Source organism: Mirounga angustirostris, unplaced genomic scaffold (assembly GCF_029215605.1).
Source record: "Mirounga angustirostris isolate CCGP_5_RB_7025 unplaced genomic scaffold, mMirAng1.0.hap1 SCAF_14, whole genome shotgun sequence".
NCBI classification, from domain to species: domain Eukaryota; kingdom Metazoa; phylum Chordata; class Mammalia; order Carnivora; family Phocidae; genus Mirounga; species Mirounga angustirostris.
In genome coordinates, this window is record NW_026991722.1 from 52,298,257 (window position 1) to 52,324,520 (window position 26,264).

Genomic DNA, 26,264 nt, shown 5'->3' on the forward strand with positions numbered 1-26,264 from the left:
ACGAAGGCAGTCTCTGATAATTTAGTTCATGCTTTTTCCTGTCATAAATATGCCCTAAAATATGCCCAATCTACTCGTATATGAGGTGACAGATTATGTTACAAGAACATTTAACCTGACTGGAGACTAGAGAGAAACACAGAAGTGAAATCATTAAGAAATGTAATGAGTTTAAGATTCCATTTATAGTTAATAATGAAAGACATTTAAACTATTACTTAGTCAACATTAGTTTAATGGTTATACCTATCAGCATATACAAACTTCTGGCTAAATGTTCATGCCAAGTCTGCTATGAAATGCAATTTTAAAATTTCAAATAGCTATACCTTGACCTATTCAAAATCAATTCTTTTTTTAAAGAATGAAGGTGTACTGGGGCGCCTGGATGGCTCAGTCGTTAAGCGTCTGCCTTTGGCTCGGGTCGTGATCCTGGGATCCTGGGATCCAGTCCCGTATCGGGCTCCCTATTCTGCGGGAAGCCTGTTTCTCCCTCTCCCACTACCCCCTGCTTGTGTTCTCTCACTGTGTCTCTGTCAAATAAATAAAATCTTAAAAAAAAGAATGAAGGTGTACTCTACATAGACTAAAATTAACCCTTTTCTAGTGTACAGTTTTAACCATGCAATCACGTAATAACCACCATAATCAAAATATAGAACTAGATCCTTTCCCAAAATGCCCCCCTGCCCCTCTGTAGTCCATGCTTTTCCCCCATCCCCTGCCAACCACTGATCTGTTTTCTGTCTCTATAATCCTTGTCTTTTCTAGAATGTCACATAAATGAAACTATATAGTATGTAGCCTTCTGAATATGGCTTCTCTCACCTAGCATAATGCATTTGAAATTAATCAGTATTGTGGCAGGTATCAGCATTTTGTCTCCTGGTGTTAAGTACATAGTATCCCACTACTCAGATGTTCCAAAGTTTGTTTATTCATCTACCAGCTGAAAGACATCTGGCTTGTTTCCAGTTTTTGGCGATTACAAATAAAGCCATCAAAAACGTTTGTATACAGGCTTTTGTGTGAACATAATTTCATTTCACTGGGTAAATAACTTAGGAATGGGACTGCTTTAGATGTATTTTTGCAAGGCTGATTTTGCAGCTATTGTTTTTAAAATATCTTTGGCGTCCTGGGAGAAGTTTGCTATTAAAATAAATCCTTTAAATTATTTTACAAAGTGGTAATAACTTAATTGTTTTACAAGTTTGGCTTTTCATATGTGGGAGTTACTTAAAATAGAGATTCACTTACACGGGTGAAAATTCAAACTCTTTAATTACTCACACTATAACTTTTTAAGCTATGCATATCCTTGAAAAAACACATATAACCTAACCTACAATTCAGATGTTTTGCTCCATATTCTTCCTAGTGTTAGCCATGCGAAAGTGATGGGGGGAAAAAGAGAAGAGGGCAAAACATTTATCCCTTCCAAATGCTATTTTATATACCTCATCATTGTGAAGATTAAATATCTTCACAATTAGGTGAGGTAAATGCCATATGCATTGTAGTAGCAAGAAAACTGGGGCTCAACTTACATGGAGACAAAGCAATTTACATAGAGCCAAATAGTTACACTGTGATTCACAGACAAAAGCTCAGATATATATGTCTGTCTCAAATGCCCAGGCTTTTTACTGTATCTTGGGACCGACCATAAGCTCCTAAAAACACTAATGCTAAGTTTAGTAATTTTCAAGGCCATGTGTAAGTAGGAATTTCATAAATGCTTTTAGAAGGCCATGAGGATTCTTCCACATGCTATCATACATGAAAAATGTTAAGCTTTCTATTATGAGTAGCCCTAAAGGTATGACTACATTATAGTCATAAATGTTTAATTTTTTTTTTAATTTTTAAAATTTATTTATTTGACAGAGAGAGACAGAGAGAGAGGGAACACAAGCAGGGGGACTGGGGGAGGGAGAAGCAGGTTTCCCGGCGAGCAGGGAACCTGATGCAGGGCTCGATCCCAAGACCCTGGGATCATGACCTGAGCCGAAGGCAGACGCTTAACGACTAAGCCACCCAGGCGCCCCAATTGTTATAAATATGTTTTAAGGAAGATGTTCTCATCCTAAACTTTCTAGGATAAGACAACTGTGGCTAACCTATTTTGGTGGTGATCACTGATAACTATAAGCAACTCTAAGATAAAACAGGAAATTTGATTGTTACGCTCACTTTCACATATGAAAAGCAAACAATCTCAGCAGGTTTCTAAGGAAACCATATGCTGTATTTTCAATGATGACTATCACTTTAGTCCACACACTGGTAGGATACAATTTCCTTTGAAACATTCTGACTTTAGGGGTGCCTGGGTGGCTCAGTTGGTTAAGCGACTGCCTTCAGCTCAGGTCATGATCCTGGAGTCCCGGGATCGAGTCCCGCATCGGGCTCCCTGCTCGGCAGGGGTCTGCTTCTCCCTCTGACCCTCCCCCTCTCATGCTCTCTCATTCTCTCTCTCAAATAAATAAATAAAATCTTAAAAAAAAAAAAAAAAAAAAGAAACATTCTGACTTTATTTGAAGTTCTATTTACTCACTGACCTAGATGTCAGGAATTGACATCATGACTCTTCTACAGTTGAAATAACAGTCATGAGACTGGGAACAAATAAACATGTTCCTGTAGTTTGTAGGTCTAGGGAAAGACATGTTAAACTAAATTCATCTTCTTCTCATGTCCCCCCCAAAACCTCAGTTAATATCACTGATGAATTAAGTTGACATTTAAAACTTGTCCCAATTGTGTTAAGTCCTTGGGTTGAAAGTCCCTCAACCCCCATCATACGGTACCCTGTTAAGTTCAGGTAGGAACGTGCCAGATGAATTACTCCAGTAGAATGTGAAGGTCACTGCACCTACTTTAACCAACTTTACAGCTACTAACTTAACAAGCACGTGTGGGCCTAAAGTTCACAGTCTAAACATCCTCGACAACCCCAGGCTGAAGGGTTTATTGTCAAGTCTGATAGATCAAGTACCCGCTTTAGAAAGAATGCTGTGCTTTAGAGAAAAAGAATGCAGACTGCCTTATCAAAAAGAAGATAATTCAAGGATTAAAATAAATTTGGCTTTAGTGAAATTGTGAACTTTCTGTCATTTGAGTGGGTTGTATATATACTAATATACACATGGCCTCCCTGTGCATTCAAACCACTAACACTGCCTCAAGTACACTCAATTTCTCTGACAAGTTTTGTAAAAATGCTGGCCATAAGACTGAACTGGCTTCCCACTCCACTACAAAAAACTGGGGACTTTCTCTCCTAGCTGGCTGAGTTCCCTTAGTTAGAACGGGTAGGAGTGACATAGAAATTCTTTTCAGTGTAAGAAGAAATGATGACTAACCCAGGAATAGAAAACAATGATGATTCAACAACAAAGGGAGTATTCATCAACAAAGACTACTTAACAAAGCCACAAGACCTTTGGGTCCACAATGTACCTAACAGATCTATATCCCAAAGCTATCATTCCCCAAGTCTGATTAATCATAAATACCTGGGAAGCTTCTAAAAATACAATTTCCTAGAGGGAAGGCTAAAACAAACCCTGTGGTATTAGACTAGAATCAGAAGTCTCCATGGACAGATGCACAAATATTGATGTGTTTATACCTGGGCTAGAATGCACATTTAACATCCTAGCTTTCTCTGTTAAGAGGAGTACTAGAATCAATGACACTGTAGAAGCAACAAGCACACCTAGAGCCCAGATCTTGGTTTCTAAATAACATTCTCTACTAAAAAGAACCAGGGCTCCTTGGAGAAGTAGTTAATCCCAGGGCTGGAGTCAAGGAAATACAAGTTGATGCTGGAGTATCTAATAGTGCCAGAAAGTATGAAATTGTTCAAAATCAAGAAAATAGGGATAGGTTAAAGGAACACAGGAACTAACGTGAAAGAGCTCCCAATGGCTAGAGCTAACACAATTTGAGCAACTGAATAGTGATAGTATTTGATTATTACCTACAGGATAAAATACTCATGAGTCCACACGGACATAAGTTAATAAATAAGCAGGGAGAAGGGGCAGCTTTCTCTTAAAGATGAATTCCAAATAATACAGAATGAGGGAGATAGAAAACCACTATTAGAATACCACAGTAATAACTATGGCATGCAATGGATGTTAAAAATAGAGGACAAAAGTTTGAAGAGAAATAGGATGTTTGTATATTCTCAAAGTCTCCCCCCAATATATATATTTTTAAGATTTTATTTATTTATTTGAGAGAGAGAGAATGAGAGAGAGCACATGAGAGGGGGGAGGGTCAGAGGGAGAAGCATACTCCCTGCCGAGCAGGGAGCCCAATGCGGGACTCGATCCCGGGACTCCAGGATCATGACCTGAGCCGAAGGCAGTCGCTTAACCAACTGAGCCACCCAGGCGCCCCTCCCCCCAATATTTTGCAATATTCATTACAAAAGGAAAAACATTAACTTTACAGTAGAGAAACCTGCCAGATACCACCTTAATCAAGTGAATCAGGGAAACTTCACCAGTAATAAAACATATCGCCATCATGGAACTCCTAATATGACATCATGTCTGTGGTATTCTTCCCAAAAATACATGACCTCCATCTAATTAGGAGGCAATATCAGACAAACTCAAACTGAGGGAAATTCTACAAAATAGCTGACCAGTACTCACTAAAAGTGTTAAGGTCACAAAACACAAGGAAAGATTGAGGAACTGTCACTGCCAGACTACTATGACATTACCAAGAGCAAGCTGGGATTTTGGATTTGATCCCAAAACAGAAAAATGACTTTAGTGGGGAAAAAAAATACAAATAAAGTCTGTAGTTTAGTTTTTTTTTTTTTAAGATTTATTTATTTTAGAGAGAGCATGCGAGCGAGTGTGAGCAGTGGACATGAGGGGCAGAGGAAGAGAGAGAGAAATCCCCAAGCCAACTCCTCACTGAGCACGGAGCCTGACTTGGGCTCAATCCCAGGACCCTGAGATCATAACCTGAGCTGAAATTAAGAGTCAGACACTTAACCAGCTGAGCCACCCAGACACCCCTGTAGTTATACTAAAAACATTTTTTTTAATTTTTTTTTTTTAAAGATTTTATTTATTTATTTGAGAGAGAGAGAATGAAAGAGAACAAGCACATGAGAGGGGGGGAGGGTCAGAGGGAGAAGCCGACTCCCTGCCGAGCAGGGAGCCCGATATGGGACTCGATCCCGGGACTCCAGGATCATGACCTGAGCTGAAGGCAGTCGCTTAACCAAATGAGCCACCCAGGCGCCCTACTAAAAACAATTCTTAGGCTCCAGTACCCCCTTTTAATTGTTAAATCTGTTTTGTTTTTGTTTTGTTTTGTTTTTGGTGTATATTTGAAGTTCAGTAAGGGTTCCAGGGGTTGGTCAGACTTGGGTATCATTGTCCCTGGCTGCCACTTGAATCACTGAGGAGTTCTGAGGAATCCTGATGACAAGGCCACCGCCCGTAGATTCTAAGTACAAGTACTTTTTAAAGCCCCAAGAGACCCCCAAATGGCAGCTTGTCAAGCTGTGTCTGAGGACTACAGGCAAGGGCATCAATGCCCAGTCCCCTCTTGAAAACTCACTGTACGGGGAACGAACAGAATTGAAGCGTGTACTTCCTATTCCTCTCCTGCCTCACTTTCCCGAAAGGAGGAATTCCTTTTCCAATAAGTTCTGAATTATCAGTCTATAATGGTTATGACTTCATGCTTTGTTAGACTATAAAAGATGACAGATGACTTCTATAATCTTAACTACTGCCCCTTGACCTCTAACTTACGATAGCCTCTATCTGCAGTTCAAGTGGAGTTAGATAAGTCTCAAAAGAATGCAGTAACATTCTGGAGATTACACAGCTCTCCCTTCAGGTTTTCCTGGGATTCACTTTAGGCAAATTTCTGATGAAGGTCTTTTCTACATAGATACAGCTAGGATTAAGACAGTACACCAAGGGCATACAAAGTTCTAAACATGATTTTTATCAGAGTTAATATGGTACTCTATTAAACATTAAGATCAGTATACTTTTATTTCCACCCTTTGAAAAATATCTTCCCTAAGTATTCTAGGTTAAGCAAAGTAAAAGAGCTCAGACAATGATTCTAGATTATGTAACAGGTTTCAAAGAAGGGACAGATAAGTATTTTTCTAGAACAAGCAGCAAGAGTGAATAACCAATAAAAATTATTTTCCCTACTTTCAATTAGATAAGAATGTATTAACACGAACAAAAATTATCTACTCTAGAATTGCTGTCTAAAATTTTTCTTCAGTACAAATGGGTTGATTTTGAATAATACCTAAGATGTGAATGTAAAACATTATATAAAAAGATACGCGTTTCTCCCAAGAGAGGTAAGATTTTTATTTAGATCCTTTCAGGCAGTTGTGTCCAAATCCTGTAGACTGGACCAACACCTGATTCATGTGTCATCTAAAAACAGTGATGGGATTACATCTTGTTTTTCCTATGCACAAAACTGCCTGACCAGCATCTGGATCAGACCTGCAATATTGGGATTATCCCAATCAACTGGGTGAAACAGCTAGGCTAACTGGGAGTATGTAATCAGAAACAAGGATGTGGGCAAACTAAAAGAGGCAGCATTTTTTTTTTTTTTTAAAGATTTTGTTTATTTGACAGAGTCCTAACGAGAGAGGGAACACAAGCAGGGGGAGTGGGAGAGGGAGAAGCAGGCTTCCCGTGGAGCAGGGAACCCGATGTGGGACTCGATCCCAGGACCCTGGGACCATGACCTGAGCCGAAGACAGTCGCTTAAGGACTGAGCCACCCAGGCGCCCCAAGAGGCAGCATTTTTATAGACATTTGCTGAAATCTGTCCAGTTGTGCTACTCACAAACTCAGAGCAGCAAATAATTCAGACATAATAGTAAGTGCAAAAAAAAAAAAAAAAATTGTCAGTATCTAGCAAAACCAGTGTGGCAGTGTGGCATAATTGATATTTGCTGAATGAAAAGAATTTTGTTCTCTTTATATTAACAGTTCAGTCATGTACTCTACAGCATTAGGGAGTAGTTGTGTGTATGCATGTCTCTAAGTCATTTCTGACAACAGATGGGGGCATAAATATAAAAATGGATAATAAATAATTTTCAAAAAGCCTAAACATATTTCTGGCCACAGGCTCTATGCTACTCTCCACAAAATTCCTGAGCTCACCTGTGGCATCAGGATTAAAAGAGGCAAATGAGTTGTGAAAACAGAAAGATTCTAGGAGAATTTACTCCCCACAAACTGCCTACCTAGTAACACCACCACATTTCTGAGATGAAATAAAATTCTATGCAACTAAATATTTAGTTTTGTGAACACTCCTGATGCTGGATTGGAGGAAGGTGTTTGGTTTTGGACCCATTCACCTAGTGCTATTCTAGGATTTTGGGCAGCAGGAAGTAATGACAAAATGTGCTAAGAGTGGGGGATTGAGGGGAGGCTTCCTCATCCCCCACTGAAGATTTCCTAACTCAGCATAAGACACTGCCCTAAGCCACATGCCCCGCCTATCGGGTGACTTGCTATCTTCTACTACCGTGTTTGTTAGTAAATCTTACTATAAATGACATAAACATACAAAATTCTCTCTGAAAAAAATGAGCTTTTTGGACTTGACCACACTGGTGCCCAGGTCCTCTGAAAGAGCACAGAGGGATAAGGATGGAGAAGCACTGCCCACTTGCTTCCTGGAGTTCCCTGCAGCTAGCGGTGAGGACATGAAGACACAAGGTCAAGTTCTCACTTCTGCCCCATGAGCAGGTCCCACAGCCTCTGTGCATGGGTTCTCATCTCTAATAAGAATGTCCAGATGCTGTCTAGAGTCTCCACAGAAATACTTGATTCTAGAAGCATTTCCTAGGATTACAAGTTTGGCTAAGCCCTCCTGTAGTACATGCTGCTCTAATTTAAAAATGCAATCAAGGTAGTTTAAAATAAGCAGTGGAAAATAAGGCCAGCAGATTATTTTGGAACTTCAGGATATTGAAATATGAAATAATGGGGCCTTTTCCTTACCAAATAAAGGGATTATCTTCACTTGTTTAAAAATTATGGAAACTTCTTTTTCAATTGCTAATTTCTAACAAAGCACAAAAGTCTTCTCATGTTTTTAAATTATGAGATTTATACATTTATGTTCCAAACCCATAAAATCATCTCCTTTAAGATGGAGACATTCACCCAGGCAGTATATGAATAGTAAGGAGTGTGAGGGTCACTGAGGACCTGGACCCTGAAAACTAGGTTTTTCCCTGTCCCCCTTGCCACACACACACACACACACGTTATAAAGTCTAACTCTTACATCATCAGTACAGCTTATTAAGCAGATACCAAATCTAGCACCCTAACACTAGCCATTCAGAAAAATCAAAGTTTCTCTTGGGGCAGGGAGGTAACTCATGGGACTTCAATGTTCTGACATCAACATAAAAGGGAACTGTTAATAAAATGCAGTCTAATCGAATACCCGTTGACCTCTCTCTAGAAAACACCAGTATCAGGAAGCATAAGAACTTCTTCCTGAGATAGGTGGTTTGTGTGTATTAGTGCTGCTCAATAAAATAATTTTTTATATATTCGTAAAGATTCAACTATATGCATTATTCTCCCCACTGACCTTTACAACAAATGTGGGTGAATCCATATATACATAAACTCTACACTATTAAAAAGGAAATTTGAAAAGTAAATTGTTTCTCTCTGTATACCTGACTTCCTTTCATATTCAAACAACGTTCAGTTCCATTGGTTCCTGAGAACCCTGAACAAGTACACTTTCATCAACAAGTCCAAAAAGCAAAAAGCATACAAATGTGATAACATTTTTAAAGGTGACAAAAATTTATATAACTTTAAAATCAACCTGATTATGAGCCACAGATTTTAGAAATTATCCGGGTTTTACACTTGTTTTCATAAAAACATACATCCTTAATTTCCTAAGAAATACCTTTACCTCATGGTATTTACTTCAGATTTTTGAAGGAAAAGGTTCCACAGGTAGAGTTAAATTATATTGTCCTTAATCTACCTGATTTTATTTCCTTAATGCTGACTTCTAGAACTTAACACTTTTATATGATTTATTTTGTATCTTGTCCTACATTAAAAAAAAAAAACAACAACCTCAATTTGCATTTTGCCCGCATGGCAAAGCTTACAATATTTTTTTTTGTAATCATAGGAGAAAGACTGCAGTCACTCTTTTGTATCATATTACCAGAATAAAATGCTAGTTTCAAATATTCAGTTTTCAAAAAATTTTGGCTAGGACAGTAAAAACCATAAAACTTTTAAAATGTTTTTTATTCCTCAACTACTGCACTTAGAAGCAAAAATGTAAAACCAGATATGTTTAGTTTGAAACCTAGTTTTAAAAAAAATTCTGTTTAAAGCAGCAACCTCATTTTTTTCTAGGCAGAAAGTTATTTGTTAAATAATAAATAGAAAAAAGTAGAAAGATGGTGTAGCATAGTGCTACATTTTCCTAAGAAAAGGCATTAGCCCTCTTCTCTTAGTACTACCCAGATTGAGCAAGCAAGCAAAGTCAACAGGACATTGGTGCATGTAACTCACCAGGATACCAGCAGGGGCCTTTCCATGGTAAACACCTTCAGTTTTACTTAGTGAGTCTTCAGGAACCTTCTCCTCCTCCTCATCTTTACTATCATCTTCTAAGTAAAACATCTTAAAACTGAACTAGCTTATCAAGCATGTCCTTTTTTCAGAGACAAAGTTACAATCCTAAATTATCAAAACGGAAAGCCGCTCTGCTGACAAACTGAGAGCAAACTGTTTGCCGACACAGTAATATGGTTAAAACTGAAAGGAAATGGTTTAAAAAAAAAAAAAAAGCAATACATACACGACTTTACCAATAAGATTTGCTCAAAACGCCTCAACCCCTTCTCTCTGAAGGAGATAAGGAGGGGCATGGGACAGGCTGTGCCATGTGTTTACACTGATAGGTACCAAGTCCTGCCCAATCACATGACGGTCACTGCAGCTTCCATCACACAGGACAGGGATTGAGTTAATGATTCTCCAAATCAATCACATCCTTGTTTTTAGAAATAAAAACTATACATATAGAGAAGTAATCTTATAAAAAATTAATCATTTGAGGGAAAATAATGTACATATATTTTCTAAGTAATCAACGAGCTTCCCAAAGACAGCAGGTTATAGATGCTTTCTAGAATTCAGTAACAATTTTTTGTCATATCAGTATGACTCAATGTTTTCACAATTCTGGATGGAAGACAGCCTGCTCAGCCCTGTAAATAATGAAAAAGTTATATAATAAATTATTTGTTAATACGGTTATATAATATTAACATATAGTAAAATACTGAACAATTTAAGAGTATGACACTGCAGCATTGTAAAATTCAAATATTCCTGGTATTCCCTTTCTATCTTTCCATAAGTCAACATCTAGTAACTTCAAGTGAATTTTTCTAAAACGTGAAAACATACTTAACACACATGGACAAAATATATTGTTTTTAATTAAAAACTGTATTCAATACAGCTATCTAGGGTTGTGCTGTTCATTACAACGTGGCTATATCTGCAATGTTGCTAGAACCAACTGACAGGTGTTGTAAACATAAAACACACAAAATAAAAATGGAATGTGAAATAATCTAATTTGTTATACATACATGTTAAAATGATAATATTTTGGATGTACTGAGCTAAATATGATATATTCTTAAAATTTATACCTGTTTTTTTCTTTTTGCTATATGCAATTTAAAATTACATATATGACTCCCATTATTATTTTTTTATAAGATTTTATTTATTTATTGGACAGAGAGAGACATAGCAAGAGAGGTAACACAAATGGGGAGTGGGAGAGGGAGAAGCAGGCTTCCCACTGAGCAGGGAGCCCAACGCGGGGCTCGATCCCAGGACCCCGGATCATGACCTGAACCGAAGGCAGACATTTAACGACTGAGCCACCCAGGTGCCCCTATGACTCCCACTATATTTCTATTGGACAAAGCACCACCTTAGGGCCCTGAGACAATCTTGAGAACAAGGGGAGAAAAAGGACATTCAGCCAAAGTTCTACTAAAGAAGAAATGAAGATGACAGGATTTTTCATCATTCCATAAAAGTACTGAGTTAATTCATCAACAATATACTAGCTGATCCTCATATATTCAATGATGTTCAAATTATTAAACTTTTTCCTCTACCTTTAAATATCACAAAAAGACAGTATTTCCAAATGTCTGGCCAAGTGAAGGGAGGCTGGTAATGTTTACTACAGCAATACACCACCAAGATACATATAATAAAAATATTGAACGGCAGAATTAAAAACAAATTTCACCAATACGAGAAATGGCAAAAAATTTATCTTGCATTCAGTATGTTATACTGCTTGCTGCCCAGCCTACCAGACATTAATGTGAGCCTGGAGTACATGAAAGTGCCCATGGGCACTTGTAATCTAACTCTGTATACATCAGGTAACACAAATTCCTCCTTTTAAAAGAGAAGTGATCTTTTTTTTTTTGGTCTAAATATTACACAACGTGTAACAATTTAAACTTTTCCCTCCATGTCCTATCGCAGTTCTGGATCCCCAGCATCAGATGGTAGTAAGATAAAAACTGATACTGGGGTGCTGCCAATAGGAAAATAATAAAAGGAGAAACAAGACGTCAGGGAGAAAGGTAAGTAAAAGAGAACGAGAAAGAAGATTAAGGAGAAACTACATAAGAAGATGAGGAAGGGGGGAAAAGGAAAAGCAACGAAAATAAAACTTGAAAGAGATGAGAAAATATATAGATGGAATGACTAGAGAAAGGGAAAACTGTTGAGAAGGCAAGTGGAGAGATAAAGATACAGGGAAAAGAGAAAAACAAAAACTTTATCCATTTTAAAAGTTAGTCAACTGAGGGGCACCTGGGTGGCTCAGCTGGTTGAGCATCCCACTCTTGGTTTCGGCTCAGGTCATGATCTCAGGGTGGGGAGATCGAACCCTGCCTCGGGCTCTGCACTCAGCAGAGTCGGCTTGAGATTCTTTCCCCCTTCTTTTTCCTTCCCCAACCTCCCACCCCTGTGCTCTCTCTCTAATAAATAAAATCTTTTTAAAAAAGTGAGTAAACTGAGGCCCAGCAAGAAATCAGGCAGTTAGTCCAAGGTCACCCACTTAGACCCGATTTCTGGTTCACTGTTTTCTTCCCATGATGCCAGGTTAAGACCAGAAGACAAAGTGCTAGGGAAAGGAGAATAAAGGTCAACGAGAAGGAAAGACAAAGGGTTAACAAGAGAAGAGAGGCAAGAGCCAGAGGTTGGTGGGTATGAACTCTCTTCAGGTAAACTTCACCTCAAACGCCTCTTACAAAACAACCAGGCCCTAGGCCAGTCACTTCAATTTCCTGCTAGTCTTGGTACTGACTGTTTCACTGTTTGGATTGATGACTCACAGAATGTTCTGACTGCAAGTGGGCATGCACCATGGACCCGGACACGATGAGCTCATCTTCCAAACATTGATTCTGCAAGACGCACACACCTCCAGTTTCCCCCTGTGGTGACCTGTGGACCACCTGACTCCCAGTTGGTAGCTGACATTCTGGTTCTGGCCCATCTCTTGAGTGGTGGCACTTTTTGGACTGAGTCAATAAAAGTTAAAACTACAACCAGTAATTCTTAATCATCCATATGGTTTTTCAAAGAAAAACACTACTGTACTATCAAACTTTTTCTCTACAACCAAAGATAATAAATGGTTGAATATCAAGGAAGACTACTTTTTACTTTTACACAGCATCTTTAACAACTTAAAAAAAAAAAAAGCGTTCAGTAGAATTTGGAAGTTTTTCCTAGACTTAAATCTTTCCACAAAAAGTCTAGCTTAAGGAAACAAAGCTAAAATGCTAATCAGGACAGACTCCACAGCTGATAATGATGCTGGTAAAATACACCTTTTTTTTTTTTTTTTAACTACTAATCCTGTAGGTATGAGACCAGGTATTAAAGGGCTTCTTAAGAAGACATAAAGATTAACTTAAAACGTCCTAACCTGAGATTTGCTTATCTGAGGTTGAGCTAAATTGGTTCAATAGAAGTACTTACGCCACAAGTTATATTGACTTTAACACAAAAAATGAAAATAATCTACACCCCCAGTGGTCACACCGTGGAATAGCAACTTATTTCTACTGAATTACCAATGAAGAGGTAAAAACATTAAAAAGTTTCGATTAGTATAAAATCACCATGAAAATATTTTTTAAAGCCTCAGTTACAATGAATTCATAATCTCTATCATGACTGGTCTACAGTAAAGTAATTAACTCAAGTACATCTCTACACTTTCAAGGGCACTCATGACAAAGAGACCCACACAGCAGAGTTCCTTGAGCCAAATGGCTCTCTTACCTACACCAATGAAGTTTTTCTTCCTATATCTGGAATTACTTATAATTCACTGTTTGCTTATGAAAACAAAAGGGACTAATATGCTTTCTTCAAAACCAAGAGCAAAATTTTTTTTTTTTTTTTAAGATTTTATTTATCTGACAGAGAGAGAGAGAGCACAAGCAGGGGGAGCAGCAGAGGGGGAGGGAGAAGCAGGCTCCCCACCAAGCAGGGAGCCCGATGCGGGGCTCGATCCCAGGACTCTGGGATCATGACCTGAGCCGAAGGCAGACACTTAACCCACTGAGCCACCCAGGCACCCCGAGCAAAATTCCTCTTGATAAAACTCTGAGGTTTTTCAAACATGTGTAGTTTAACTGCTTATTGGATAATGGCTACCTAGTTTACTCAGGTTCCAGTGTTTCATTATATCCTCACACAATCCCCAAAACTCTTAACAAGGGTAGCCAGTGACTGTTCATTTGAGCTGTGAATTAATGAAAAATCAAATGCATATAGGTCTTTTAAGGAACAGAGGAGAAAAAAAACAGGAAGGGTCTCCTGAGGCCCAACTTGAAGTATCTTTTTCAAAGATAATCTTGAAATCTTTTTAACCTTTAAAATTCAACATACTTTGCATTCTACTGTTACGTCCATTTTTTAAGTATGAAAAAAAAGATGACTGGACAGTTTTCTTCTACCAAGTTCAAGGGTTAATGTATCACACTGACTCTAAGGCCTGGAATATCCTCAGTGTCCATATCCCAATTTAAGGAGTTTGGTACTAAACAACCTCGGAAGCCCAACCCTTCTGACACTAATGTTCTAGGTCACACTTTCACCCAATACTTTGAGACCAGAGAGACAATACTGAGAGCTGTCTGGCTGCAGCTATCAAGTGTATCTGCTTGATCATTAAGATGGTAAAGCTGAACAGCCCGATTAAGGATCAGAAGAATCATGGCTTGACTTGTGTCACCAATTCTGGACAACACTGCCAATTAAATAAAGCCAAAGCAAATGGGGAACTCTCTGCTCAGAATTCCCATGGCAGCTGTTTCAATGCTGTGTGTGTGCGTGTGTGCGTATGTCCGTCCATGTCCGGTTAATCACAACTGTTTCTGTTTAAATATTTCTCTTTTTCTTCTCATTTTACCCTCTGAATAGCAGTTTGCAATGGCCTTGCACCACCGTGACACTCAGGGATGACACCCTAATTATATAAGCAATTTTCTGTACCAGGGCTATGTCATCCCATTTCAAGCACACTCAAGAAATCCTGTTGAAATGCAAGTCACATTACCAAATTTAAAGATCATAAATACTTTTAAAAGTGTGATGCTTTAATCTTATAGAAACAAATTCGTTGCTATAAACTTACCACTAATAGGAGCACATCACAACACTGAGGCCAAATGAAGATACTTTAAAGATCTCTCCAAGCCAGGTCAAAAGTGAGATGGCTTAGAACTTGCCAAAGAAAACTACAGCAGGTAACAAAGTGAGCAAGACTTGATATCATTAACACAATCCAAAGAAAAAATAAACAAATTATGAGAACGGCATCATGCAGGGACCCAAGTCAGTCATATTCTTACACTTCTTGGCTCTCAAGAGGAATCTTCCCTTCCTACAGTCGGTATTGCATATTTTTAACTAAAGATTTTCTGGACCACCTGAAAAACTGGTGATGGCTGTTTTAACTACCTTGTTGCTGTTTGCTTCGACTGCACCTCTTTGAATTACTTACAATTTTATTTAAAAAATACTGGTGGGGCGCCTGGGTGGCTCAGTTGTTAAGTGTCTCCCTTCGGCTCAGGTCATGATCCCAGGGTCCTGGGATCAAGCCCCGCATCAGGCTCCCTGTGGAGCCTCCCTCTCCCACTCCCCGTGTTTGTGTTCCCTCTCTCTCTTTCTGTCAAATAAATAAAATCTTAAAAAAAAAAAATACTGGTAATTAGCTGGTACTTGTCTTCTTGCTCTCTTCTTCCATCTATATAAATGAACTGCAATTGTAATGCTGATTAAATACTTACAGATTCTATCTATAAAGTTTCTATTATATATAAAACTCATACAAATAATAAATACACTAGACCCTCAAGAGATAAGTGTATAAACATCCCATATACACAACTATCACAGAGAGAACCTGCTCAAGTTTTACAGCTACTAGATGGAGAAGCCAGGATAGGATATAGGGGCACTTGGTTGGCTCAGTCAGTTAAGCGTCTGCCTTCAGCTCAGGTCATGATCCCAGAGGCCTGGGATTGAGCCCTACATCGGGCTCCCTGCTGGGCAAGGAGCCTCCTTCTCCCTCTCCCTGTTTGCTGCTCCCCCTGCTTGTGCTCTCTTGCTGTCAAATAAATAAAATCTTTTTTTTTTTTTTTTTTTAAGATTTTTATTTATTTATTTATTTGAGACAGAGAGAATGAGAGAGACCGAGAGCACACGAGAGGGGGGAGGGTCAGAGGGAGAAGCAGGCTCCCTGCCGAGCAGGGAGCCCGATGCGGGACTCGATCCCGGGACTCCAGGATCATGACCTGAGCTGAAGGCAGTCGCTTAACCAACTGAGCCACCCAGGCGCCCTCAAATAAATAAAATCTTTAAAAATAAATAAATAAATAAAACAAGCCAGAATTTAATAAACCAAGGCCTGACTCCAGAACCTTTGCTTTTAACCATATCATTGATGTTTAATTTATAATTTGCTTGCTGTCATATTAGCAGGCTCAAATAAAATACCACCCAAGCAATTGGGATTATCATTTTAATAAAGAATCATCATGAGCACTGCTGAGAAGAGTCATCCTGGTAGGACAGGTGAAAGTATCAATTATTATCTGTAGCCTTAAATGGGCCCCCAATGGAATCTGGCAACCCTCTGATAGGCTTGCTCTCCCAACTTGTTTCTTTTTCAAACCCACATATTTCTTAACTTGACTGCATCCACATCACCTTTCCCTGCCCATCAGAATATGCACCATTTCATATTCTTGTATGCAGGTTCATTTGTGTTCTTCAGGAAATGAACAGCAAAATGGCTAAATTACATTGCTATGACAATGATAACTTAAGGAATTTACTTTTACGATATTAAGAAACTTCTATCTACATCTAATTTTCTTACCAGATTTTATTCAACTGCCTGTATTTAAACTAAAACGAAAACAATCAGAACTCTTACACTGTCGTTCAGAAATCAAATCTCCCTACTTCAATCTGAAGTTCCCTTCAAATGCGTAAGGAAAAAAAAAATGTAGCACTGGTACCCAGATTTATACATGACAATAGTTAGATTTCACACACACAAACAAATGCAATTCTAAGACAGGTAAAGCCTTAAGTCAGCTTTGCTATTCTTAGAGGTTAAATGCTGGTAATGTCTAAAATTTAACTTTGCAATGCCAGGACAGTAGAGGATCCAAGAAAGCAAAGAGGCATCTAAGAACAGCAACACTGGAAGAAAGGTTCCCCTCTTTTAAGGACACAGCACCACTGAAACGCAGATAGTTTATGACAATTTTGTAACTATTCCCCCACCACAACACAACATACCTTTTAAGGCTCTCTGAGGAACAGGATATTTAGTTTGTGTAAAAATCACTAGCCTTTGCAACAAATTAATTCTACTCAAGATTTTAACGTATACCGTTTATTTTTATTTATTTATGTTTATTTATTCATGAGAGACAGAGAGAGAGAGAGAGAGAGAAGCAGAGGGAGAAGCAGGCTCCCAAGGAGCAGGGAGCCCGATGCGGGACTTGATCCCAGGACTCTGGGATCATGACCGGAGCCAAAGGCAGACGCTTAACCATCTGAGCCACCCAGGCGCCCCTCAAGATTTTAATGTATACTGTTTAATCACAAAACTTCTGGATGTGAAAAGAAATAAAGCAAACAAAGGTAATCTAAGCTAAATGTTCAAGAGAAACTTTACGGCAAACCAGTATTTATACTCAAACCATACAAGAAAAAAGAATACTAGCAGCCTAGCATTAGTTATCTAGTATTTAACTCTGAGTCATACTCTAGAGCTAGTCCTTTGCATATATTATCTCTGATCTATACAATTTCTGTGAAAGATCTGCTTTATCCCTGTAGTTGTAGATGAAGAAACAGACTCAGAGAGATATGATACATTCAAGGTTACCAACTAGTTTTTAAAAGTGCCAGGGGTGCCTGGGTGGCTCAGTCGTTAAGCGTCTGCCTTCGGCTCAGGTCATGATCTCAAGGTCCGGGGATCGAGTCCCACATCGGGCTCCCTGCTCAGCAGGAAGCCTGCTTCTCCCTCTCCCACTCCCCTGGCTTGTGTTCCCTCTCTCACTGTGTCTCTCTCTGTCAAATAAATAAATAAAATCTTTAAAAAATAAAAAATAAAAATAAAATTGCCAAAGCCGGGGCACCTGGGTGGCTCAGTCGTTAAGCATCTACCTTCAGCTCAGGTCATGGTCCCAGGGTCCTGGAATAGAGCCCCACATCGGGCTCCCTGCTCAGCAGGAAGCCTGCTTCTCCCTCTCCCACTCCCCCTGCTGGTGTTCCCTCTCTCGTTAGGACTCTGTCAAATAAACAAAATCTTTAAAAAAAAAAATAAAAGTGCCAAAGCCAGGTTCAAACCCTAATCCACTTGTTTTCAAGCTTCCAGATGTCTTCTATAGTATTTTCTAGGACTTAATACTTAGGTTGGAATGCAGATTTAATGTGCTAGGTGTTTTTAAAATCTCAAAAACAAATGAATCTAAAAGAACAAATATATTTAGGAATAAATTTAATCAAGGAGGTGAAAACTTGCATATTTAAAATTACAAAACATTGCTAAAAGAAATTTAAAATGACCTAAGTAAAAAAGACACCTCATGTTCATGGACACAGAGACTTAATATTGTTAAAATGTCAATACCATCCAAAGCAATCTACGAATTCAACACAATCCTATCAAGATTTCAAAAGACTTTTTTTTTTTCTTTTCAGAAATAAAAAGCCAATCCTCAAACTGACAGGGAATTACAAGGGGCCAAAACAATCTTGAAAAGGAAGAACAAAGTTCCTGATTTCAACACTTATTACAAAGCTACAATAATCAAAACAGCATGGTACTGGCATAAAGACAGACCTACAGACCAGTGGAGTAGAACGGAGTCCAGAAATAAACCCAAACATCAATGGCCAATCATGTTTTTTAAAGATTTTATTTGAGAGAAAGCGAGCATCTGCACAGGGAAAGGGGCAGAGAAAGAGAATCCCAAGGAGACTCCACGCTGAGCACCAAGCCCAAAGTGAGGCTCCATCTCACGACCCTGAGATCATGACCTGAGCCGAAATCAGAGTCAGATGCTCAACTGACTGAGCCACCCAGAAGCCCTGTTGGCCAGTGATTTTTGACAAGGGTGCCAAGTCCATTCAATGGGGAAAGAAGAGTCTCTTCAATGTATGGTACCAAGAACGGGATTTCCACATACAAAAGAATGAAGTTGGACACCTCCCTCACATCACATAGAAAAATTAACTCAGAATGGACCAAAGACCTAAATATAAGAGCTAAAAACACACAATGTTTATAAGGAAACATGTAGCAAATCTTCATGACTTTTGATCTGACAAATGATTCTTAGACATGACACCAAAAGCATGAGTAACAACAGAAGAAGGAGATAAACTAGATTCCATCAAAATTTAAAACTTTTTTTTTGTATCAAAGGACATTATCAAGAAAGTGAAAAGACAAACTACACATTTTTCCAGTGTCTATTATATAAAATGTCAGGCACCAGTACCGCCTTTATCCCTGGGCAAAAGGAGTCCCTGCCCCAGGCCCTGCACTTTACAAAGCCCTGCATACCACAAACCCCAAATAAAAAGACCACATTTGTTTTTCTTCTTTTCAGATCTCTAGGAAAGTTTATTTATTTTAAGATTTTACTTATTTATTTGACAGAGAGAGAGAGAGTGCGTGTGCAAGCTCCTGAGCACTCGCAAAAGCAGGGGGAGTGGCAGGCAGAGGGAGAGGGAGAAGCAGGCTCCTCGAAGAGCAGGGAGCCCAATTCCGGACTCGATCCCAGAACCCCGGAATCACCTGAGGTGAAGGCAGACACTTAACCAACTGAGCCACCTAGACACCCTATGTAAGTTGTTGGTTTTTTTTTTTTTAAACAATTTACCTAACAGAACTGGAGGGAAGCACAAGCCAAACTGACCCTAGACCTGCACCGCCAGCATAGTATGTGCTAGTGCTCAGGCTCTGTGACAGGACGAAACAGCCAATGGTGGGAATGTTGGGACAGTCCATGGGGGTGACTGGATTCATAGCTTTTAACAGTTTAGACCAAGGTTTCTCAACCTTGGCATAGGGACATGGGTCAGATCATTTTTTTCCCCCAAGGCGTGAAGGAGCACACTATCCCTGATCTCCAACCACTAGATGCCAGTAGCACTCTCCCCAGTTGTGGCAACCAAAAACGTCTCCAGTCATTTCTAAGTGGTCTCTGGAGGCAAAATTCCTCTAGTTGAGAGCTAATGGTTTAGACAGATGGTATGTGGCCCTGTATTTATATTCCTGTTCTGGCTGGGCCCTCACAAATGTTAGGGGTGCACCAGTCAGGCACATAGCTTGGGCTTTGAATTTAGACAGATCGAATTTTAAATTACATCTCTACTACTTACTAAATATCCCCAGTACTTACCCTTTCTTTGAGCTTCAGCTCGACTGGAGCTTCCTATGACCCCTCCATAGAGCTGGAGTCACCAAACCTACCATGCAGGTACCTCAATGAGGTACCACCTGGAAACTAAGTGCTTAACTTCTTTCTTTTCATTAAAAAGCAATGTATTGAATACCTTCAAGACTTACGCCACAAGTGTCTAACAGATGATTGTTAGACCAGAATCCCTGCCATCCAGGAGCTCACTATTTAGTGAGGGACATAGGAAAGTAAACAAATGACTTATGATATAATTTCCACTTCAATCAACAGGTCTTTTTTATCTCTTTGTTTTAGCTTTCCATACCTTCTTCCCCTTCCCTAAGGCCCATCCAACTGAGGCCCACCCTTCAGCCTATTTTTTGTTCAAATAGTATAATGCACATTCCATCCCCAAATAGCCAAAATAGGACTAACAAGTCAGAAGAATCCTAGGGTTGTAGGGGGTGGTCTTAAAATAAAAACTATTAGATCCAGCTACTCCCAGACCTCCACCCTACACTGGGTCCAAATCAGACGAGCCTCCCTAAGGCACCTTCCTCAGGGCATTTCCTTCTTTGAAGTTCTGGTGTAAAACTGTTTAGTCACATTAACGCTCTAACATGAGGGCTGTCTTTTAAAATTAAATACTTCTAAAGGCTATAATAAATTGATCCCATTGATATGCCACTGTCCAGCATGTTATTAGTACTCTTTGTTTTTTCTGAAAGACCTTTAAATTTAGGTGCTACACAGGATAAAAATCAGTATCATTACTATATGCTCACAACTTTTTTTTTCCATTTCTATATGCTCACAACTCTTAAACAGCAAAGAAGTAGATTATTACTCATCTCTCTGATATGCATGATCCACCAGATGCTGCTCTAAATGACTTCTGGCAATTTTGCAAAACCTAACCTACCTTGAGGGGTAAACACTTTCCACTACTGAGCATAAAATGATATATTTTGAGACTGAAAGCAACTTAAAAAGGGTGTTCCAAAATGTTTTAAGAATGACAGCATCACTGAAATGCATATATCGCACTAAAGTGAGCAATGTACACTTATTTGATTGCATAAATTTTTAGTTATATTCCTCCACAGTTACATTTTTTACAGAAGCATCAACAGTTTTATTATTCACTTGTAATGGGGTGCAAAACTGAAAACTTCTATTAGATATTATAGGTAAACTTTAAACTTCATAATATGTTGAATCTTTTACTTAAACAGTATTTTTCATCGTGAATAATGTCCATCAATTGTCATCATTTATCACCCCCATCTCAATAGGCACTGTGAGGATGCAGGAAAGAAATGACTATTTGTTCACATCCCAGGACAGTCTGTAGGTATGTATCTATCAGATATCATACATATATCCCAGAACAAGAGAACCACATCCATTTCTCCCACCACACACAGAAAGCATCATTTGTTTTTCAGAGACCTTGCCACAGGCACCAGGTTCTCTAAATTGCCTAAGAATTTCAAAGCTGAATGTTAACTTTTGCATGAGAGATACCAGATTTGACATTTCAGGAATATGTACACTTCATTTTTGGAGCTTATATTTTTCTAAACCTAACTGAAATTCAAAGAAATATTAGTTAGGTCAAAGCTATAGCAATCACCTGTGGGACACCATCAGAATGCCAAGCCATTTGCCTATAACCCTTGAGGGTATCATGATGAAATCAAGACAGTGCCACAACTCTAGTTAAAAGTGACTTCTGCATAAACAGTTTGACCAACCTCACACATTGCATCAACCATCTTTCAGTGACTCCTGCCGGTGGAGAGAAAAATCTTCCCTGATTACTGGTAGCATACTAATAAAAAAGAAATAAGGCGGGGGAAAAGTGCCAATCCATCCCCTTAACTGATGTCATGAAAGTGACCAGGAGAATTCCTCAGCTCCAGTAACACATATTCAGTTTTTAACAATACTTGCAATCTCTCTTGTATTTAACTCTCAGGAATGCAGCACCCCCCTCCCTGTTTCCCAGAGGAACAGGTTTTAGATCAGGAAGCACAAATTCACCAGTTCTCCACTCTTCTCTTTGGAACTGCCTAGATCTGTCTCAATTAAACAGAACATGGCCACCATGAGGCCAAGAAGCAGGGATGTGAACTCCTGTGCAGCCATACAGAGATCCCACTCCCAACTCCAGGCATCCCATACTGGTGTCTGCAGAGGCTCCTGGGGAAACTGGGAGAGGCTGTGGAGATGGAGGAGTCTTCCACCAGAAGCCAATTAAAACACAACTTTCAAATTTCAGGCCCTGCTTTATTGTGCACAACTACTACTAGGACCCTAATAGAATTTTCAGAAATGTTAGGAGGGGGACCTCCCTCTCCCAGCCTGGAGGACATCTGGGTGGATAAAGGGAGAAGCTGTGGAGACAGCAGACATCGCCAACTGCACCGCTACTGTGAGAGCCACCCAGCACTCCAGTTTGAGCTGTGGCCTAGTTTGACATAGCTTTGCAAAACAAACGCCAGGTAAGGACTTCCAAGAGCAACAGCAACTCAGTGAAGCAACATTTGGGATGTTGGAAAATAAAGCTTATTTCAACTCACTGACCTGTTTAAAAGCAGTGTCTACTTTAATGTGTAGGTACTATTCTATTCTGAGCTGAGATCAAGCAGTGAACCTGGCTGATGAGGTGCTTGCTCTCACAGCACTAAGATTCTAATAGAGAAAGAGGGACAAGAAATAAAAAACAGGGATGCCTGGGTGGCTCAGTCAGTTGGGCGTCTGCCTTCAGCTCAGGTCCTGGTATCAAGTCTCACGTCAGGCTCCTTGCTCAGCGGGGAGCTTGTTTCTCCCTCTGCCTGCCGCTCCCCCTGCTTGTGCTCTGACAAATAAATAAATAAAATCTTAAAAAAAAAGAATAAATAAAATTCCAGACTGCATAACTATTATAAAGGAAATTAAAGAGAGTGATGCTGCCAGAAAGTAAGGGAGGAAGGACAGGAAGGGCTACTTTAGGTAAAAGGATTGAGGAGCCAAAACAGAACAAAAAAACGTATGACAGAACTTTTAAAATCAAACAAACTTAACCCAGGAGGCTCACATCTGAAAAAGAAAGCATGCAACTAACACAGAAGACACAGCATCAGAACCTGGCTGATCATGTTCACATAACTATGTCATGACAGAATTTACTTTCTCACAAGACAGTGCTGTAATCATGCTGCCAACCTTCAAATTACTTCAGAAACAAAACAAGGGTACCAAATGAGGTGACTCAGATACTAAGTTATTAAACATTCAGGAAACCAGCAGAAATTTAACAGTCACAGGAATCTGAACAAAAATCGCCAATTGTAATCAAAAAATTATTTCCTGAGAGTTGCTTTCTGATCTTCAGTGAAGACAGATGTGATTAAGAGTCTTTAAAAATATTACGATAACTAGACATTCTGTTACACACAAAGGATGTCGGGGCACCTGGGTGGCTCAGTTGTTAAGCGTCTGCCTTCGGCTCAGGTCATGGTCTCAGGGTCCTGGGACTGAGCCCTGCATCGAGCTCCCTGCTCGGCGAGAAGCCTGTTTCTCCCTCTCCCACTCCCCCTGCTTGTGTTCCTGCTCTCGCTCTCTCTCTGTCAAGTAGATAAATTAAAATCTTAAAAAAAAAAATAAAAAAAAAAAACACCAAAACACAAAAAACACAAAGGATGTCATACACTTGATCTTCATTCCCTCTTAAAGCCCACTGTTCAGAGTTGAACTGTGTCCCCAGAACTAATTTGGAGTTTCAATTCTCAGTATCTCAGAATGTGACCTTCTTCAGAAATAGGATCTTTATGGAGGTAATTAGGTTAAAATGAGGTCATCAGGGTGGGCCCTAAACCAATGTGACTGGCTTCCTTAGAAAAAGGGGAAACTTGGACCAAGACACACACACACAGAATGCCATGTGACCATGAAGGTAGTAATCAGGGTACTGTATATACAAACCAAGAAATGCCAAAAACTGCCAGCTAACCACGAGAAGTTAGGAGAGAGGCATGAACAGATTCTCCCTACAGCCTTCAGAAGGAACTAACCGTGCTGACACCTTGATTTCAGACTTCCAGCCTCCAGAACTGTGAGACAATAAATTTTTCTGCTGTTTAAACCATCCAGTGTGTGGTACTTTGTTATACACTAACATAATAGTAAAGAAATATAAAAGGGGTAACTCACAAGTACAAAGAGAATGTTTGGAGGAAATAACAGGAAATGAAAGAGGTTGTCAAGTTTTTGAAAGGCAAAAAATGGATGGAGGAAAAAAAATGGACGATCAGAAAGTAAGGAAGTGCTCAAAACAAGAGCCCACACTGGTGGAGATATGTCAAAAAAGCATTACAACTATAAGTCAATTTCCCAGAGTCAAAAACATGATTTTCCAAATTGAAAATTCCTACCAAGTACCCAGCACCAACGTGGACAGGTATCTGCACTGTAGTGGGTTCCACCAAAGGCAGTCACAATAAAAAGATGCCAATAGACAACGTTAAAGTCTCTGCAGTTTCTTTAAGGGCAAAGGATTCAGAAATCACCATGTGGGCATGGCTATACAAAGTAGGATGCACATCATACTCTGAATCAGAGATACAGCACCCTAATGTCAGCTACCCCTCAAACTTTTCATGAGGATACACAGCCGCAGATGATTCTGCTTGTGGGGATGAAACCTCACCAGATCTGAGAAGCACCCATATACTGAAGGTTTTTATGCCCTTCTGACCTACACAGACTGGTAATATACCTGCCTGCTAGCCAGGCATCAGTGTACAAAGCAAGGCCAGGACCGTGGGTCCCACCGTGAAGCCACGTGAGGAGGGCACTTCTCAGGTGTTCCAGTCACTCCCTCACAGTGAATGGTACAGGGACAAAGGCTGCAAATCACAAATGAAGGCACTTCATCAAAATATGAGAAAGAGGAGAGACTTTAAAAAGAGAAAGAATTGCTAAAAAAAAAAAAAAAAAAACCCAAAAAAAACAAAACAAAACAAAAACAAAAAGAACAAAACTGGAAGAGAAAGAGAAAGGACAGAAAGAGTGGGAAGGAGAGAGAAACAGAAAATAAAAAGCTTGGTATTTCTCAACAGTAAACAAATCAAACTTCTAAAGGAAAACTATTTCCATTCTAGCATTCCCATAGCCAGCCTCCCAATTAAGTATGAGGCTAGAATAAATTTCCAGATAGGTAAGGTCTCAGAACTGACCTACTGTGAAGCCTTTCTCAAAAAGCTACAGGGGACCAACAACAAGACAGAAAAAAGAGAAATTAAGGAGTCGATCCCATTTACAGTTGCATCCCAAACCATACGATACCTAGGAATAAATCTAACCAAAGAGACAAAGGATCTGTACTCAGAAAACTATAAAATACTCATGAAAGAAATTGAGGAAGACACAAAGAAATGGAAAAACGTCCATGCTCATGGACTGGAAGAACAAATACTGTGAAGATGTCAATGCTACCTAGAGCAATCTACACATTCAATGTAATCCCCATCAAAATACCATCCACTTTTTTTTCAAAGAAATGGAACAAATAATCCTAAAATTTGTATGGAACCAGAAAAGACCCCACATAGCCAGAGGAATGTTGAAAAAGAAAAGCAAAGCTGGCAACATCACAATTCCGGACTTCCAGCTCTATTACAAAGCTGTCATCATCAAGACAGTATGGTACTGGCACAAAAACAGACACAGAGATCAATGGAACAGAATAGAGAGCCCAGAAATGGATCCTCAACTCTATGGTCAACTAATCTTCGACAAAGCAGGAATGAATGCCCAATGGAAAAAAGACAGTCTCTTCAACAAATGGTGTTGGGAAAATTGGACAGCCACATGCAGAAGAATGAAACTGGACCATTTCCTTACACCACACGCAAAAATAGACTCCAAATGGTTGAAAGACCTAAATGTGAGACAGGAGTCCATCAAAATCCTAAAGGAAAACACAGGCAGCAACCTCTTCAACTTCAGCCGCAGCAACTTCTTCCTAGAAACATCACCAAAGGCAAGGGAAGCAAGGGCAAAAATGAACTATTGGAACTTCATCAAGAGAAAAAGCTTCTGGGCGCCTGGGTGGCTCAGTTGGTTAAGCGACTGCCTTCGGCTCAGGTCATGATCCTGGAGTCCCAGGATCAAGTTC

General features: G+C 39.4%; 1 protein-coding gene across 3 annotated transcripts in view; it reads right to left on the bottom strand.

The window, feature by feature from the left end:
• LPIN2 (lipin 2) overlaps positions 1-26,264 on the bottom strand; it is an 87,105-nt gene that overhangs the window by 49,128 nt on the left and 11,713 nt on the right. The window contains exon 1 of one of the 3 annotated variants that reach the window (XM_064577869.1): positions 9,612-10,121. The exons of the other annotated variants lie outside the window; for them this stretch is intronic. Coding sequence (XP_064433939.1) covers positions 9,612-9,722 — 111 coding nt within the window. The 5' untranslated portion in view covers positions 9,723-10,121. Of the gene's footprint in view, positions 1-9,611; positions 10,122-26,264 lie in introns of those variants that run through there. 3 annotated transcript variants of the gene reach the window in all.